Here is a 14,022-nt window from a genome sequence, read left to right as displayed (position 1 = left end):
AGGCCAGTGTTACTGGATCTCAGAGTATGGAGGGAAGAGAGGTGGGAAGATAGAAAGGGAACAGGGTATGGAGTCAAAGGGAGGATTTTCTGATCCAGAAGGTCATAGGCAGACACTAGTTTCTTGATAGGGGGTAGATGTGGGGCAGCCATGATCAGGACCAGTGCTTTAGGAAAATCACTTTGATTGTGAAGAGGGACTTGGGATAGACAGTCCAACCAGAAGGCTAGTGCAATAAAACTGGTGTCAAGTGATGAAGACTTGGAGCAGGGTGGTAGCAGTTATCAGAGAAGAAAAGGAGACCTATATAAAAGTTTTACAAAGGTTGAATGGACAGGTTTCGGCAACAGATTAATTAGGGGAATTAAGAGAAAGTGAGGAGTACAGGATGTCACCTGGGTTCTAAGCCTGAAAGATGGTGGATGGTGGTGACCTTCACAGTAACAGGGAAACTAGGAAGAAGGGAAGGGCTTAGGGGAGAAGGTAAGAGTTGAGTTTTGGACATATTGAGTGTAAAATGCCCATGATTCAAGAGTTACAATATGTAGTTGTAGATGCATGACAGAAGGTTGAGAGAGGGATTAGGGATAGACTAGAGATCTGAGAATCATCTGCTTATGAGTACTGAATCCATGGGAGCTGATGAGATCTGTCAATAAGCAATTATTAAGTCCTACTAATGGGCCAAGCACTGTGCTAAATGCAAGCGATACAAACACAAGTTAAAAATAAAAATGTCTGTGAGCTTGTTTTCTAATGGAGAAAAAACCACACAGGAAGCTGAAAAGCAAGGGGTCAGGGGGAGAAGATGAAGGAGGTGGAGTTACCCAGTGCAGGAGTAAGACAAAGAAGTCCCCAAACTGTCATTTATAGGATACTAGAAGGAGATTGTGAAGCCCCTTTCTGTCCTCTGGGCAGTATCCAACCTAAGGTGCCGAGGAAACTGATAAAGTTTGAGTACCAGGCAGATTCAACCTTGCAGGAAAATAAGATATCTCAATGATGTGTTTCCTGGGGAAGGAAGGTGTGATGAAGAACAAAGAAATCCAAAAATCGTATAACAGGTAGGAAATGGGGAGTTCATCAATCAGAATGGCAGATGGAAGGAAGAGGACCCAAGACAGAGCCTTGGGAGGGACACACAGTTTGCAGGTGGGGCCTGGATGAAGATCCAGCAAAGGTCACTTTGGAGAGAGCAATTTCAATTAAATGGTGAGGATGGAAGTCAAACTGCAGAGAATTAAGAGTGAAAGGAAGTGGAAACACAGATTGAAGCCTTGAATTGAATCAGATACTTCTAATAGGAAGGTAAACTTTCTCTAAGAACTAGGGAAGGGGGAGCACTCAGGAGTTTACAGTACTATATTAGACTAGCAGCCGTTACCAAGAACAGATATATAACTTGTTTTTGTATACAATAAGCTTATGTACTCTAGAGTTGTTCTTCAAAAATAATTTTAGCAAAACCACATTCAGATTTTTAACTGTTTAATTATAAGTATGAAATATTTATTAAAAAAAAAAAACAAAAAAAACCATAGGGGCAGTTAGGTGGTGCAGTGGAAACAGGAAAACCTAAATTCAAATCTGACCTCAGACACTTACTAGCTGAGTGGTCCTGGGCAAGTCACGTAACTCCAATTGCCCCACCCACCAGAACAACAACAAGAAAGTCTTTCAGCCAAGTTCAATTTAAAATATTGAGTAAAGGCACAAACTTAGTCTTCATCTTCTCCCTGTACAGACTAAAAGATTTTCCTGATTTCTCAGGTTCCATTTTTCCAGTTTAGATTGTTTATTTCCCCTAAAGGAATTCCTTCTATACTGAAGAAGCTTCAATATATCAATGAATTTGTGCTTTTATCAATTCCTCCAGTGGTACAGATAGCAACCTATTCATGCCCTATTATCCTGTGCCATTCTTGTATATATTGTCCCATAAATCTTCCAGAGGATTTACCCAACTTACTAGAGACCTTTATCTAGGTTTTTCTTACATTGGTTATGATTTTTCAGGAAATAGTGATATTTAAAATAACTGACTGCCTTTTTTTCTATTTTGCCTTTTTGGGGAATAGCTGCTTATATGAATAAGTTTGGTTGAAGCTTCTAATTTGATGTTAAACTTGACCTTTGTTTCAACTAGTCAATGGTCTGATTGAGCACTGAATTGAATCTGATAGGACTGATCAGTAACAAGTTTCCTGTAACAGATGACAACTTCTGTTTCAGACCTTGCCATGCCCATAGCCTCCTAATTTTCTTATAGAAGAAAGTATTCATGACATATATAGTTTGAGGCTTCTGAATAGTCTTCAGGTCTTTGTCTTCTTTCATTTCTTAAGTTTCAGTTATCATCCAAAATGCTTTTTACCATTCTACTCTGTGCCTGAGGTTGCATTGAAGTCATGAAGTATCAAAGTATATGTTGATTTAATTTGAAGGATCTTGTCAAGTTATAAATCAGAATTTCTTAGCTTCTTCATCCTCTCCAGTAGATGTTAGTCCATAAAATGCAATCATCTCACAACTGTCCTTTTTCTTATGCAAATCATGAGTACTGCAAAATAAGCTGACCAAGTATCCCCAGAATTACTTTTTATTACCTTTGGGTGCACAATAAACCAATTATGCCAATTTCTTTGTCTTTCCAAGAATAATATGTGGGTCACCCTTTCATTTATCTGCAACCTCCTTGTGCCTTCTGGTTTTATTTCAAGAAAATCAATATTAGTGTGGTTTAGTTTCAACAATAAGCAATCAACAAACACTTGTTATGTGCCAGCACGGTTCTAAGGGCTGGACATATAAAGAAGGGCAAAAATACAACAATTCCTGCCTTCAAAGAGCTAACATCCATCACTTGTATATTAATTCATCAGCTTCTGGGAAGATTTCACATTTAGAATACCTACAGTCAATTCTTATTAACTGTATAATTCTAGGCACCCTCTTCCCTAGTTTTCAGATACTCTATTACCATCACTATGGAAGTTGAAGAAGGGTACAAAGAATGGTGAGCTATTCCTTATATGTCCTTGTTTTATGGGTTTGCCAAGGTCAAAGCACTCATCACAGAGTAGTCAAATTATGGATGTTAATAAACCTTTCCCTGTTTGCCCAGACCGATCCTCAGACAACATATTGTCTGTCACCAAAATAATACTTTAAGCTTTTCTAGCACAGTGAAGCCTGCCATACTTTATCTTCTGCTGGCATGGCCCTCTCGAATCTTCCTCTAAAATCAAGATAAAACAGTAGATCTTTGTGAAATAGAAGTAGTTATCATTAATAAAATCTGGGTTATAATTTAAAGAGTCTTTGATGAATCCAAGTATTTTTTAAAACTTCCAATTCACTATGATGACTTTTATTTTTTAATTTTATTGTTTTCAGTACCGATTGTTCCCCATCCTCCTCCCTATTATATCAAGAAGGCAAAAAAAACAAAAACCATCACAAATATGTATAGTTACACAAAACCAATTTCCATATTAGCCATGTCCAAAAAAAGGAAAGAAAACATACTCCAATTTGTATTCTGAACCATGGTGCCTTTTAAAAGAAAAATCTGAAAAAGTGTTTTACCACTGACCTAAAATGTATTATAACTGACATTGTGGTCCATGTCACTGCAAATTATTCTTGAACAATTAAATATCTGCTCAGATGCCAGCAAGAAAATGAGCTAGAGAGTATGTGTTTAGGCTAGTACAATCCAACTTATAAAATTCTTCTTTAAAAGTAGTAAATATTCGCGCAGAGCCAAGATGGCAATGTAGAAAGATGCATATACTCTAGCGCTTCCCCCACAGCCCAAAAAATACCTGTAAAAAATGACTCTCAACAAATTCTAGAGCAGCAGAAGCCATAGAACAACAGAGTGAAAGAGGTTTCCAGCCAAGGGTAATCTGGAAGGCCAACAGGAAAGGTCTATCTCACAAGACCCTGAACAGAGCAGAGCCCAGCCCTGGCCAGGAGGCACTGGAAGGAATAGAACCTGAACAGACTTCTGGGGCAGAATTCCCAGTAGGGAAGGTCCCAGATCCCTCAACCCACAAGTAACAAAGAAAGCTCCAAAGGTTAGTGTGGGAGGGCTTTCCCAGCTGGGCGAGAGGGGAATGGGGTTCCCCCAGCACTAGCCCCAGGCAGCAGCAGCAGCGGGAGGCAGGCAGCTACGGTGGCCAACGAAGCAGCCTGGGTCCATTGTCCAGGCAGCCCACCTTAAAGCCTCTGGGGTAATTGAGCAGCTGATCTGAACCTCAACCCTCAGTGGCAGCCCTGCCCCCACCTAAAACCCCAGGGAAATTGAGCAGCTGATTTGAATCTCAGCCTTGTACTAGGAAGAGGAGAAGCACTAGGTCCCTCCTCTTGACAAAGGATTCAGAAGTCAAGTAACTGGCTGGGAAAATGCCCAAAAAAGGGAAAAAAAAATAAGACCATAGAAGGTTACTTTCTTGATGAACAGGTATCTCCTTCCATCCTTTCGGATAAGGAAGAACAAGCCTCTTGCCTCCAGTACCCCCAAAATGAATATGAAATGGGCTCAGGCCATAGAAAAGCTTGAAAAGCATGTTAGCAGCCTGTTAAAGGAGAACCAAAAAAATGGTGAGGAAAATAACACCTTTAAAAATAGGCTAACTCAACTGGAAAAAGAGGTCCAAAAAGCCAATGAGGAGAAGGAGGCTTTAGAAAGCAGAATTAGCCAAATGGAAAACAAGGTTCAAAAGCTCACTGAACAAAATAGTTCTTTAAAAGAGAGAATCGAGTTCAGGGAAGGTAATGACTATGAGATAAACCAAGCAGTTAGAAAACAAAACCAAAAGTGTGAAAAAATAAAAGATAATGTGAAACATCTCATAGGAAAAACAACTGACCTGGAAAATAGATCCAGAAGAGACAATTTAAAAATTATGGCACTACCTGAAAGCCATGATCAAAAAAAGAGCCTAGACATTATCTTTCATGAAATTATCAAGGAAAACTGCCCTGATATTCTAGAACCAGAGGGCAAAATAAATATTGAAAGAATCCACCGATCACCTCCTGAAAGAGACGTGAAAAGAGAAACTCTTAGGAATACTGTGGCCAAATTTCAGAGTTCCCAGGTCAAGGAGAAAATACTGCGAGCAGCTAGAAAGAAACAATTTGAATATTGTGGAAATACAATCAGGATAACACAAGATGTAGTAGCTTCTACATTAAAGGATCGAAGGGCTTGGAATATGACATTCCATAATTCAAAGAAACTGGGATTAAAACCAAGAATCACCTACACAGCAAAACTGAGTATAATACTTCAAGGGAATAAATGGTCATTCAATGACATAGAGGACTTTCAAGCATTCATGATGAAAAGATGAGAACTGAATAGAAAATTTGACTTTCACACACAAGACTCAAGGGAAGCATGAAAAGATAAACAGGAAAGAGAAATCATAAAAGACTTTCTAAAGCTGAACTGTTTACATTCCTACATGGAAAGATAATTGTAACTCTTGAGACTTTTCTCAGTATTTGAGTAAGTGGAGGGATTACACACACACACACACACACACACACACACACACACACACACACATACACGTGTGACAGAGAGTACAGGCTGAGTTGAATCAGAAGAGATGATATCCATTAAAAAAATAATAAAATAAAAATTAAGGGGTGAGGGAGGAAAATACTAGGAAGAGAAAGGGAGAAATGGAATGGGGCAAGCTATAACTCATAAAAGAGATAAGAAAAATTCTGTTCAATGGAGGAGAAAAGGGAGAAGATGAGAGGGGAAAAGTGAAGCTTACTCTCTTCACATATGGCTTAAGGAGGGAATAACACACTCACTAAATTTGGTATGAAAATCTATCTTACCCTACAGGAAAGTAGGGGAGGAGCGGACAAGTGGGGTGAGGGGGATGATAGAAGGGAGGGCTAATGGGAGAAGGGAGTGACTAGAAGTAAACACTTTTGTGTCAAAATGAGGTCAAAGGTCAAATGAGAGAATTAAAAAGGTGGGGAACAGGATGGAGGGCAATATAGTTAGTATTACACAACATGATTATTATAGAAGTCTTTTGCAAAACAACACATATATAGCCAGAATTGAATTGCTTGCCTTCTCAGTGGCAATGGGTAGGGAGGGAGGGAGGGAGGGAGAGAATTTGGAATTCAAAGTATTAGAAATGAATGTTGAGAATAATTACTGCATATAACTGGGAAATAAAAAACACAGGTAATGGGGCATAGAAATTTATCTTGCCCCACAAGAAAAAGGAGAAGATGGGGATAAGGGATGAGTGGGGTGTGATAGAAGGGAGGGTACATTGAGGGAAGGGGTAATCAGAATGCAAGGTATTATGGGGAGGGGGGAGGAAAGAGATGGGGAGAAAAATTGGAACTCAAAATTTTGTGGAAATGAATGTCGGCATCTAAAAATAAATTAATAAAAAAACTTGTAAATATTATCTTATTCCATGTAATTAGAACTTATAATCCCTTCAGCTTTAACCTAATACTGACCACCACACCATCTATAAGCCTTTTCAGCTTAGTAAGACCCACTGGAGCTGACTCACCATTGACAAAGCCTTGGAGAACTAAAAATCACCTCTATACCACAATAAGACATCAGAGTATGACTTTATTCCTACACATATAATGTGAGTTTGATTAAGTGCCAAATGATGGTATGAGAGAAGCAGCTACAGTGTGGTACAAAGTGCATCTTTTGGAAGACCTGAGCTGTAGTCTCAGCTCCACATGGATTGCAGCTCCCCTACAAAATGGGAATTTCATTGACCCTGCCTACTTCAGGGGGATATTGTGAGAGTCAAATGAGAACATGTGAAAAGGAATCCTAAAGCACTATAGAAATGTAATATTATAGTAGTTTATAAATGTAGTATAGTAGTTTATAATGGAGAGAGCATCAGGGCCCCAAGAAGTCTACAAAAGCATCTTGGAACAGATGTGACTTGAGTTGAACCTTAAAGAACAGACAGAACACATTCTGAACAAGAGCAGCCTCGAACAAAGGGAGGGAGATGAGATCAAGTGAGAGGAGTTTTTAATCTCTTACCTAGAACAATTTTTTCTCATTTTTTTGTTCTAATTGAAGACAAATCGATTGCTTAATTTATTTATACCCCAATTAATTCATCTGAGCAAAATTAAGTGCCTATTTGGAAGATACTAAGGTCAGAAGATATACAATTAAAAATAAACAACAATTTACAATGTCAAGGAACTTACAAGTCTAGATGAGACACTAAACAATTATAGTACAAGTTAGAAAATAACTTCTGCATGTCTTTACAACTACCCCATGAGAGACATGGGTAAATGCCCAGCTAAAGAAGGTAGACCAAAATTAGAGCATTGGTATTGGTTGTCCTTTATCTTCCAGTCTAAGGGGAGTTAATCCTATCAAGGTTCTAGTATGAAGATAATCTTGTGTAGTATATTTCATAAGCACCCTGTAAGAAATCAAGCTTTTTCTTCTATAGGATCAGACATATTCAAAGGAACAACCATCCTTTAATCAGACAGGGCCTTCCTACTAGTAAAAATCTCTTCTTCTAGAAAGGTTTTGAGGCTCAGTCAGTAAGAACAGCAGGTCTAGCTAAGTAACACTGGGCTCTAGTCTCCTCCTCTGTAAAATGAGAAGTTGGAGTAAGTAATCTCTAAGATCTCTTCCAGGTCTAAGTCCTAGAGATACAGAGTGGTACAGAAGGAAAAGAAACCTGGATCTAGAGTAGAGGGCATAACTTTTAATACTAAACTAAACATCTTATCATTTCATGGGTTTGGACTAAAAGATCTCAATGCTAGCATGCTAGGGAGAAACGTACCTTCCCACTTTCTACAAAGAATAAGATTCAGAGCTAGAAAGACCTTTAAGATTATCAAGGGGAAATGGAAGAAAAGAAACACTTATTTAGGGCCCATTCTGTGCAGGCACTGTGCTAAGGACTGTACAGATATTATCTCAGTTGATATAGTCCAACCCCTACATTTTGCAGATGAGGAAACTGAGGTTTATAGAAGAAAAGCAATTTGCTCAAGCTCTCACAGGTGCGAAATAACAAAATCAGAACTTGAACAACTCAGGTCTTCTGAATCTAAGTCCAATATGCCCATGCTGTCTTTTTCCATGTAAGAGATGACAATTGAAACCTTAAAGGAAAAGAGACCTACCATTTAAAAATCATACACTTTATGTCATATTAAAATATGCATATTTAATTCAACAGTGCAACATAATTAAAGTCATTACAAAATAAAAGCAGATTAGCAGCTAAAGTTTTGCACATTAATCTAACCCCTCTTGCTTTTCCTCTGCAAATGCTTTCCTTGCACTCTAGGAAAATTAATTAAAATGTCTAGGGAAAGTTTTTTAATGGACAAAACTCACTAGATGAGTCTAAGATACCAATTGGGCTTAGGCTTTCATATGTAATTAGAAAGACTTATTTTAGTGTCCCACACCAATAAGAGGACTTCAAATGAAATTTTTAAAAAGTGAAGTAAAATGAAAATCAGCAATCTCCAGTGGTGCTAGAAGCTGGCATTGAAGACCATCTTGTCTAACAAACCAGCACCTGCCTGTAACAGTCACTGTTACTTTCTCCTTTCTTCTGGCTCCTTGTTAGACTTCCCCACTGAGACCACTCCTCAGGCACCATGATGGATGTGAAAAGCATGGCCACTTCAGGAAACGGCACAGCTCACATACCTGGCCCATTTCAGCCAAACAGCTTACTGGTAAAAATGGCACACAATAATCAGTCCATAATGTGTAGTCCACATAATGTCATTCAATTTGAAAAATTGCCAGTTCTGTCAGAAATGCCAATACTCCAATCAGATATTTGCTACAAAGAATCTGCAAAAGAAAGAAATGTTTAAGGTTAAACTATAGCAAAACTGCAAAAAAAGCATTTTATTTGAATTGTAATACCAATTTTATATCACATTGATTGCTAGAATGTTATCATAATTAAACAAAATAGGGGTAAACAATATTACTTGTTATACTTGATCCCTGCTGCCTGACATTCCATTTTATGGGTGACCATGGGAAAACCCTTTCTCTTCTATAAAGTGTGTGTGTGTGTAAAGCTATCCTGAAAGAAAAAAGAGGACCAATGAGGGATAGGACCTTTGCTATAGATGAATGGGATGAGGAGTTGTCAGTGGTTCAATGTCAACATTGCAGAAGCTCTCCAATGCAGAAGTCTATGATCTGTGTTAGCCTTGCACTGTTCCAAGTTTTTGCCAATGACTTGGATAACACCATAAATGACATGTTCATCAAATCTACAGATGACACATAAGTAAACTGAATGACAGATTCAGTTTACAAAAATATTTTGATAGGCTAGAGCACTAAATCTAATGAAACTAAACAAAATTAATGTAAATTCTTACACCTCTGTACAAAAAAAAATCAGCTTCACAAGTACAAGATGTCTAGATAAATAAAAAAGATCTGGTGATCTTAGTAGCACACAACATTTCTGATGTGGGAGCCAAAAAAGCTAAATCCATGAGGTAACTGAAAGGCATAGCTTAAAGAGGTTGAGGTGATCTCCCTGCACAAGATGTAGTGGATGAAGGAAGATAGTTAGAAGCAGGGATCTCCTCCTAAGGAAAAAGTACTGTCTGTAGTAAAAGGGAATTAGAGAGGAAAAGACCATATTGACAACCCTTTACTTCAGTTTCTGATTATTCACAGAAAGTTTCTAGACTTTGTTGACTCTTACCCATCCACTTATCAAATGGAGACAGCATCATGGAAGCAGGAAGAGTCAGATTCTGACAAGAAAATGAGCTGTCTAGCAAATGACAGACAGAAAAGTCATTGTGCAGTTTAAATTTCTGAAAGACTTGCAGAAGATGAAAGAGCAGCTGAGAGAGAATGCAGAAGAGCAATACTTTCATAAAAGCAGTGTCAGAAGCCATACAGCTCAGCTCCAAATGACTTGAACCTGGTGATGAACACAATATGAAACACAGAAAGGTTTCTAAAAAACATTCAGAGCAAGGGAAGAATCGAAGCAGGACAAGGAACACTCCTCAGAGGGACAGTTTGACACTAACGAACACCGGAGAGATGACAGGACATCTCAACCCTTACTTTGCTCCTTTGTTTCTCCTACTGCACCTTCAGAGAGGGAAAGATAAAACATAAATGGTGAAGAGGAAGCTGAAACCCAGATTAAGGAGAAGAGGGTGAGAGAACCTAAATGACCCATCTCTGTCCTGTAGGACTAATGCTGGAGAGCAGCGAGAACACAGATCAAAGCAGATACCATTGGGGCAGCTAGGTGGTACAGTGGACAGAGCACCAACCCTGGAGTCAGGAGGACCTGAGTTCAAATCAGGCCTCAGACACTTGATGTTTACTGGTTGTGTGACCTTTGGCAAGTCACTTACCCCTGATTGCCTCACAAAAAAAAAATGCAGATGCTGCTGTACATGGTCAATGTGGTGGTCTGTTTATTTAACTCCATTCCTTTTTTACCAGAGGATCTATCAGAACAAGAAGAGGGATGTAATTGGAAAAATGACAGTATTGTGATTAAAGTATTCATAAAGCATATAAACAAGAAAACTGTCTACTTAACATCAACAAATTCAAACCATGAGGCCCAGAAAATCTTAAGTCATAGGATCATAGATTTAAAGCTGAGGGGAACCTAGGAGTCATCTAGTTCAAATCCCTCATTTAATAAATGAGACCCAAGTAGGTTAGGTAATATGCCATCAGACTCGGGATTCAAACCCAGCTCCTCTGATAACAGAGCCAGGGGCTTTCCACTTAATCACACTGACCAAAGGGATGAAAGTACTTGTACACTTAGAAGTGCAACAGGACATAACTGCAAAGAACACAGGGACCCCATGCTGGTACATTAGTAGAAGTATCACAAGCAAGTCACTTAACAGTTCTGAGTCTTAGTTTACTCATATGTAAAATGGAGAGAATACCTGAAGTACTGACCTCTCACAGGGTTCTCTCACAGGGTTGTAAGGTCCCTTTGAGATCTAAACTATGATTGCATATTAAAAATCATGAGGTCTCACTAGACCTCATTTCTTGACAGAATGACTATACTGGCAGGAGTAGCAATAATAATAACTAATATTTCTAATGGTAATTAAGGTTATTACCATTTTACATATGAAGAACTTGAGTCTGGGAGAAGTGGTTCGCCCAGGGTTATAAAGTTAGCAAGTATCTGGGGCAGGATTCAAACTCAGATCTTGCTGTTGCCAAGTTCAATGCTCCATTCACCATGCCACCCCGCTGTCTGATCGGAGGAATGCTGTGGATGTAATATACCTAGATTTCAGCAAAATATTTAATGGTGTCCCATGCTTTCCTTGTGTCCCAAATGGGGGATAGATTAGAAGTTTCAATCTTGTGGGCCATGAAACCCCTGGGTACTGATGAGTTCTGGTGAGAGGTCCACAAATCAAAAATAAATACTCTTCCCTCTTCAATTCATCCTCCACAAACTGCCAAAAGTACTGGAAGTGCAGGTCTCACCATGTCACTCCCAGAATGAGAATGGCTGCCTATTACCTATAAGATAAAATACAAAATTCTCAGCCTTTCACTTAATACCCTTCACAATTGAGCTCCAGCTCACTTTCTAGATTCATTTCCCTTTAACACACTCGACGTTCAGTCTAGCAGTTGGTCAACCTGCTATTCTCTGAACTCAACCTTTCATTTCTTGCTGCCGTGCCTAAAATGCATACCCTTCTCACCTGAACCTCTTGGAATACTTGAGTATCCTTCAAATCAAGGCTCATCTCAAATACAAACTTCTACAAGGACGTCTTTCTTGGTCCTTCTAATTGTCAGTGTTTTATCATTCCTGAAAACTTTCTTCTTATTTTCATGTTGTATCCCCCCGAAGGATGTAAGCTACTTGAGGGCAGAGATGACTTTTCATTGTTTAGCCTCTTTCAGCCTCATTTTCCTCATCTGTAAAATGGGAATAAAAATAATTGCACCTACCTCGCAGGACTGTTGTGAAGACAAAAGGAGGTAATATACGCAAAGCACTTTGCAAACCTTAAAACATATTATAAATGCTATTTTATGATGATGAGGATAATTGTCTTTGCTTCCCTGGTCCTTCCAAACAGGAGGCACTAGATAACTTCAGTAGACTCAATGTTTCATATATATATAAATACATTACTAATTTTCAAATAAAGGTAGGTACCAGTTATCAATAAATTTAAAACATTATTTAATTCATAGTATTTTCTTAATAGATAGTAATAGTACAACTGCTGTCACATGTGACATTTAAATGTGTTCATACTCAAAAAGGCTTGCAACCACTGGGCTAAATATTTGAATATTCTGATAGAATCTAAATGAGTTGCATGACTATACCCCAATAGCAGTGTTTAATAGAGAGTTTTCCATTTGGAAGGAGGTCATGAGTGGGCTATACCACTTTTTCTATGGCCTTGTGCTATCTGGCATTTTTATTAATGATTTAATAGGATGCCTAATAAATCTGTACTTGACAGGAAGTTGAGAATGAGAGCTAAAATGGTGGAAGGCAAAGAATCTAAATAGAACAAAAGATGGGCCAAATCAAAGAAGATGAAATGAACAGGAATAAATGGGTTCCAAAAAATTCATCCTCACAAGTATGGAATGCAGAAGGCCTGGTTAGATATCAGTTCTGAAAAAGAACTCAAGATTATCATGAAGAGGAAACAGCATGACTCAGTGGCCAACAAGGCTGATGAGATTCTTAGTAACATTAAGAGAAAAGCAGTGTCTACAAAGAGGAAGGTAATAATCCCGATGTACTCCGCTACACATAGATCTTCAATACAAATCTTCATTTTTGGGAACCATATTTTAGAAGACAACGATAAACTGGAATATTTCCAAAGTATGGTAACCACAAGTTAAAGAAACCAGAAAAGGTTTAAACTGGAAGAGGGGAAAGGAGAAACATGATTGAAGTGTTATTCAAGTGAAAGAGAGCTTATCTTGCCCAACTCTACCCACTGCTAAGATCAATGAGTGTAAATTGTAGCTAGACAGATTTTAGTACAACATAAAGAAAGGTTTCCTAATAATTAAAAACATCTCACGCTGAAATGAACTGTCTTGGGACATATTAGGTTCCCCTCCACTAGAGACTTTTAAGTGGAGATTTATAGAAGGGATTCCTCTTCAACTTAGACTATACGGTAACTTAGGTTGCTTCCATATCTGAGATTCTATGATACTTTAAGGTCAGTGGTTTTTTTGGTGTAATCACTACTGTTGGAAAGTTTCTATTGTAGGTTAATTTTTGGTCAGATTCTTTTAAATCTACAGAAATACCTCATCTATCTATAGATCATTTATCTAACAACTTCAACTATCAAGAACTCCAGGATCAGGTGTGGTAGCCAATGCCTATAATCTTCTAAGCTGCAGTAAGACTAACGCTGATCACAAGACCGCAATAATTCCCACATTAATATGGTGAGCCCCAGGGAGCAAAGAGCTTACAAAGGGTAGCTAGATGGTAGAGTGGATAGAGGTTCAAGCCTGGAGTCAGGAAGACCTGACTTCAAATCTAGCCTCTGACACTTACTAGCTGTGTGACCCTGGACAAATCACTCCACCTGTTGAGTTTCCTCATCTGTAAAACAGGGAAAATAATACCACCTAGCTCAAAGGATTGTTGTGAGAAAGGTCAAATGAGAAAATATTTGTAAAGCCTTAGCAAAATGCCTGAATATAGTAGACAGTATATAAATGTTAGCTATTATTTTTATTATTTTTTTAATTATAGAAGAGTAAAATGACCTAGGCTGGACAAACAAAGCTTCTGTACCAATCCACAATGGAATCTGTCCACAAGTTGGCCCTGAACTTTCAGCCTGTGGGAGATAGGGAGAACCAGTCTCCCTACCCTATCCCCCAAAAAAGAACACTTCTAAGAAACAAAACCAAAAAGGGACAAAAGGTGGAAGCTTTTAGCAGCTAAAACT

The 14,022-nt window shown here is 38.5% G+C and overlaps 1 protein-coding gene across 5 annotated transcripts in view; it reads right to left on the bottom strand.

Moving 5' to 3' along the window:
• Window positions 1-8,214: 8,214 nt before the first annotated feature.
• CENPL (centromere protein L) overlaps window positions 8,215-14,022 on the bottom strand; it is a 37,408-nt gene continuing 31,600 nt past the window's right edge. For 2 of the 5 annotated variants that reach the window (XM_072648590.1, XM_072648589.1), the window contains exon 5: window positions 8,215-8,878. In XM_072648590.1, the coding sequence (XP_072504691.1) occupies window positions 8,807-8,878 (72 nt within the window). In that variant the 3' untranslated portion in view covers window positions 8,215-8,806. Of the gene's footprint in view, window positions 8,879-10,431; window positions 10,528-11,169; window positions 11,585-11,772; window positions 11,993-14,022 lie in introns of all 5 variants that reach the window. The other 3 variants (XR_011975658.1, XR_011975659.1, XR_011975660.1) reach the window with 3 other exon arrangements.

The sequence above is a fragment of the Notamacropus eugenii genome, chromosome 2, assembly GCF_028372415.1.
Source record: "Notamacropus eugenii isolate mMacEug1 chromosome 2, mMacEug1.pri_v2, whole genome shotgun sequence".
NCBI lineage: Eukaryota > Metazoa > Chordata > Mammalia > Diprotodontia > Macropodidae > Notamacropus > Notamacropus eugenii.
Note: the sequence above shows the minus strand (reverse complement) of the source record. Positions and strands in the feature narration are given on the sequence as shown.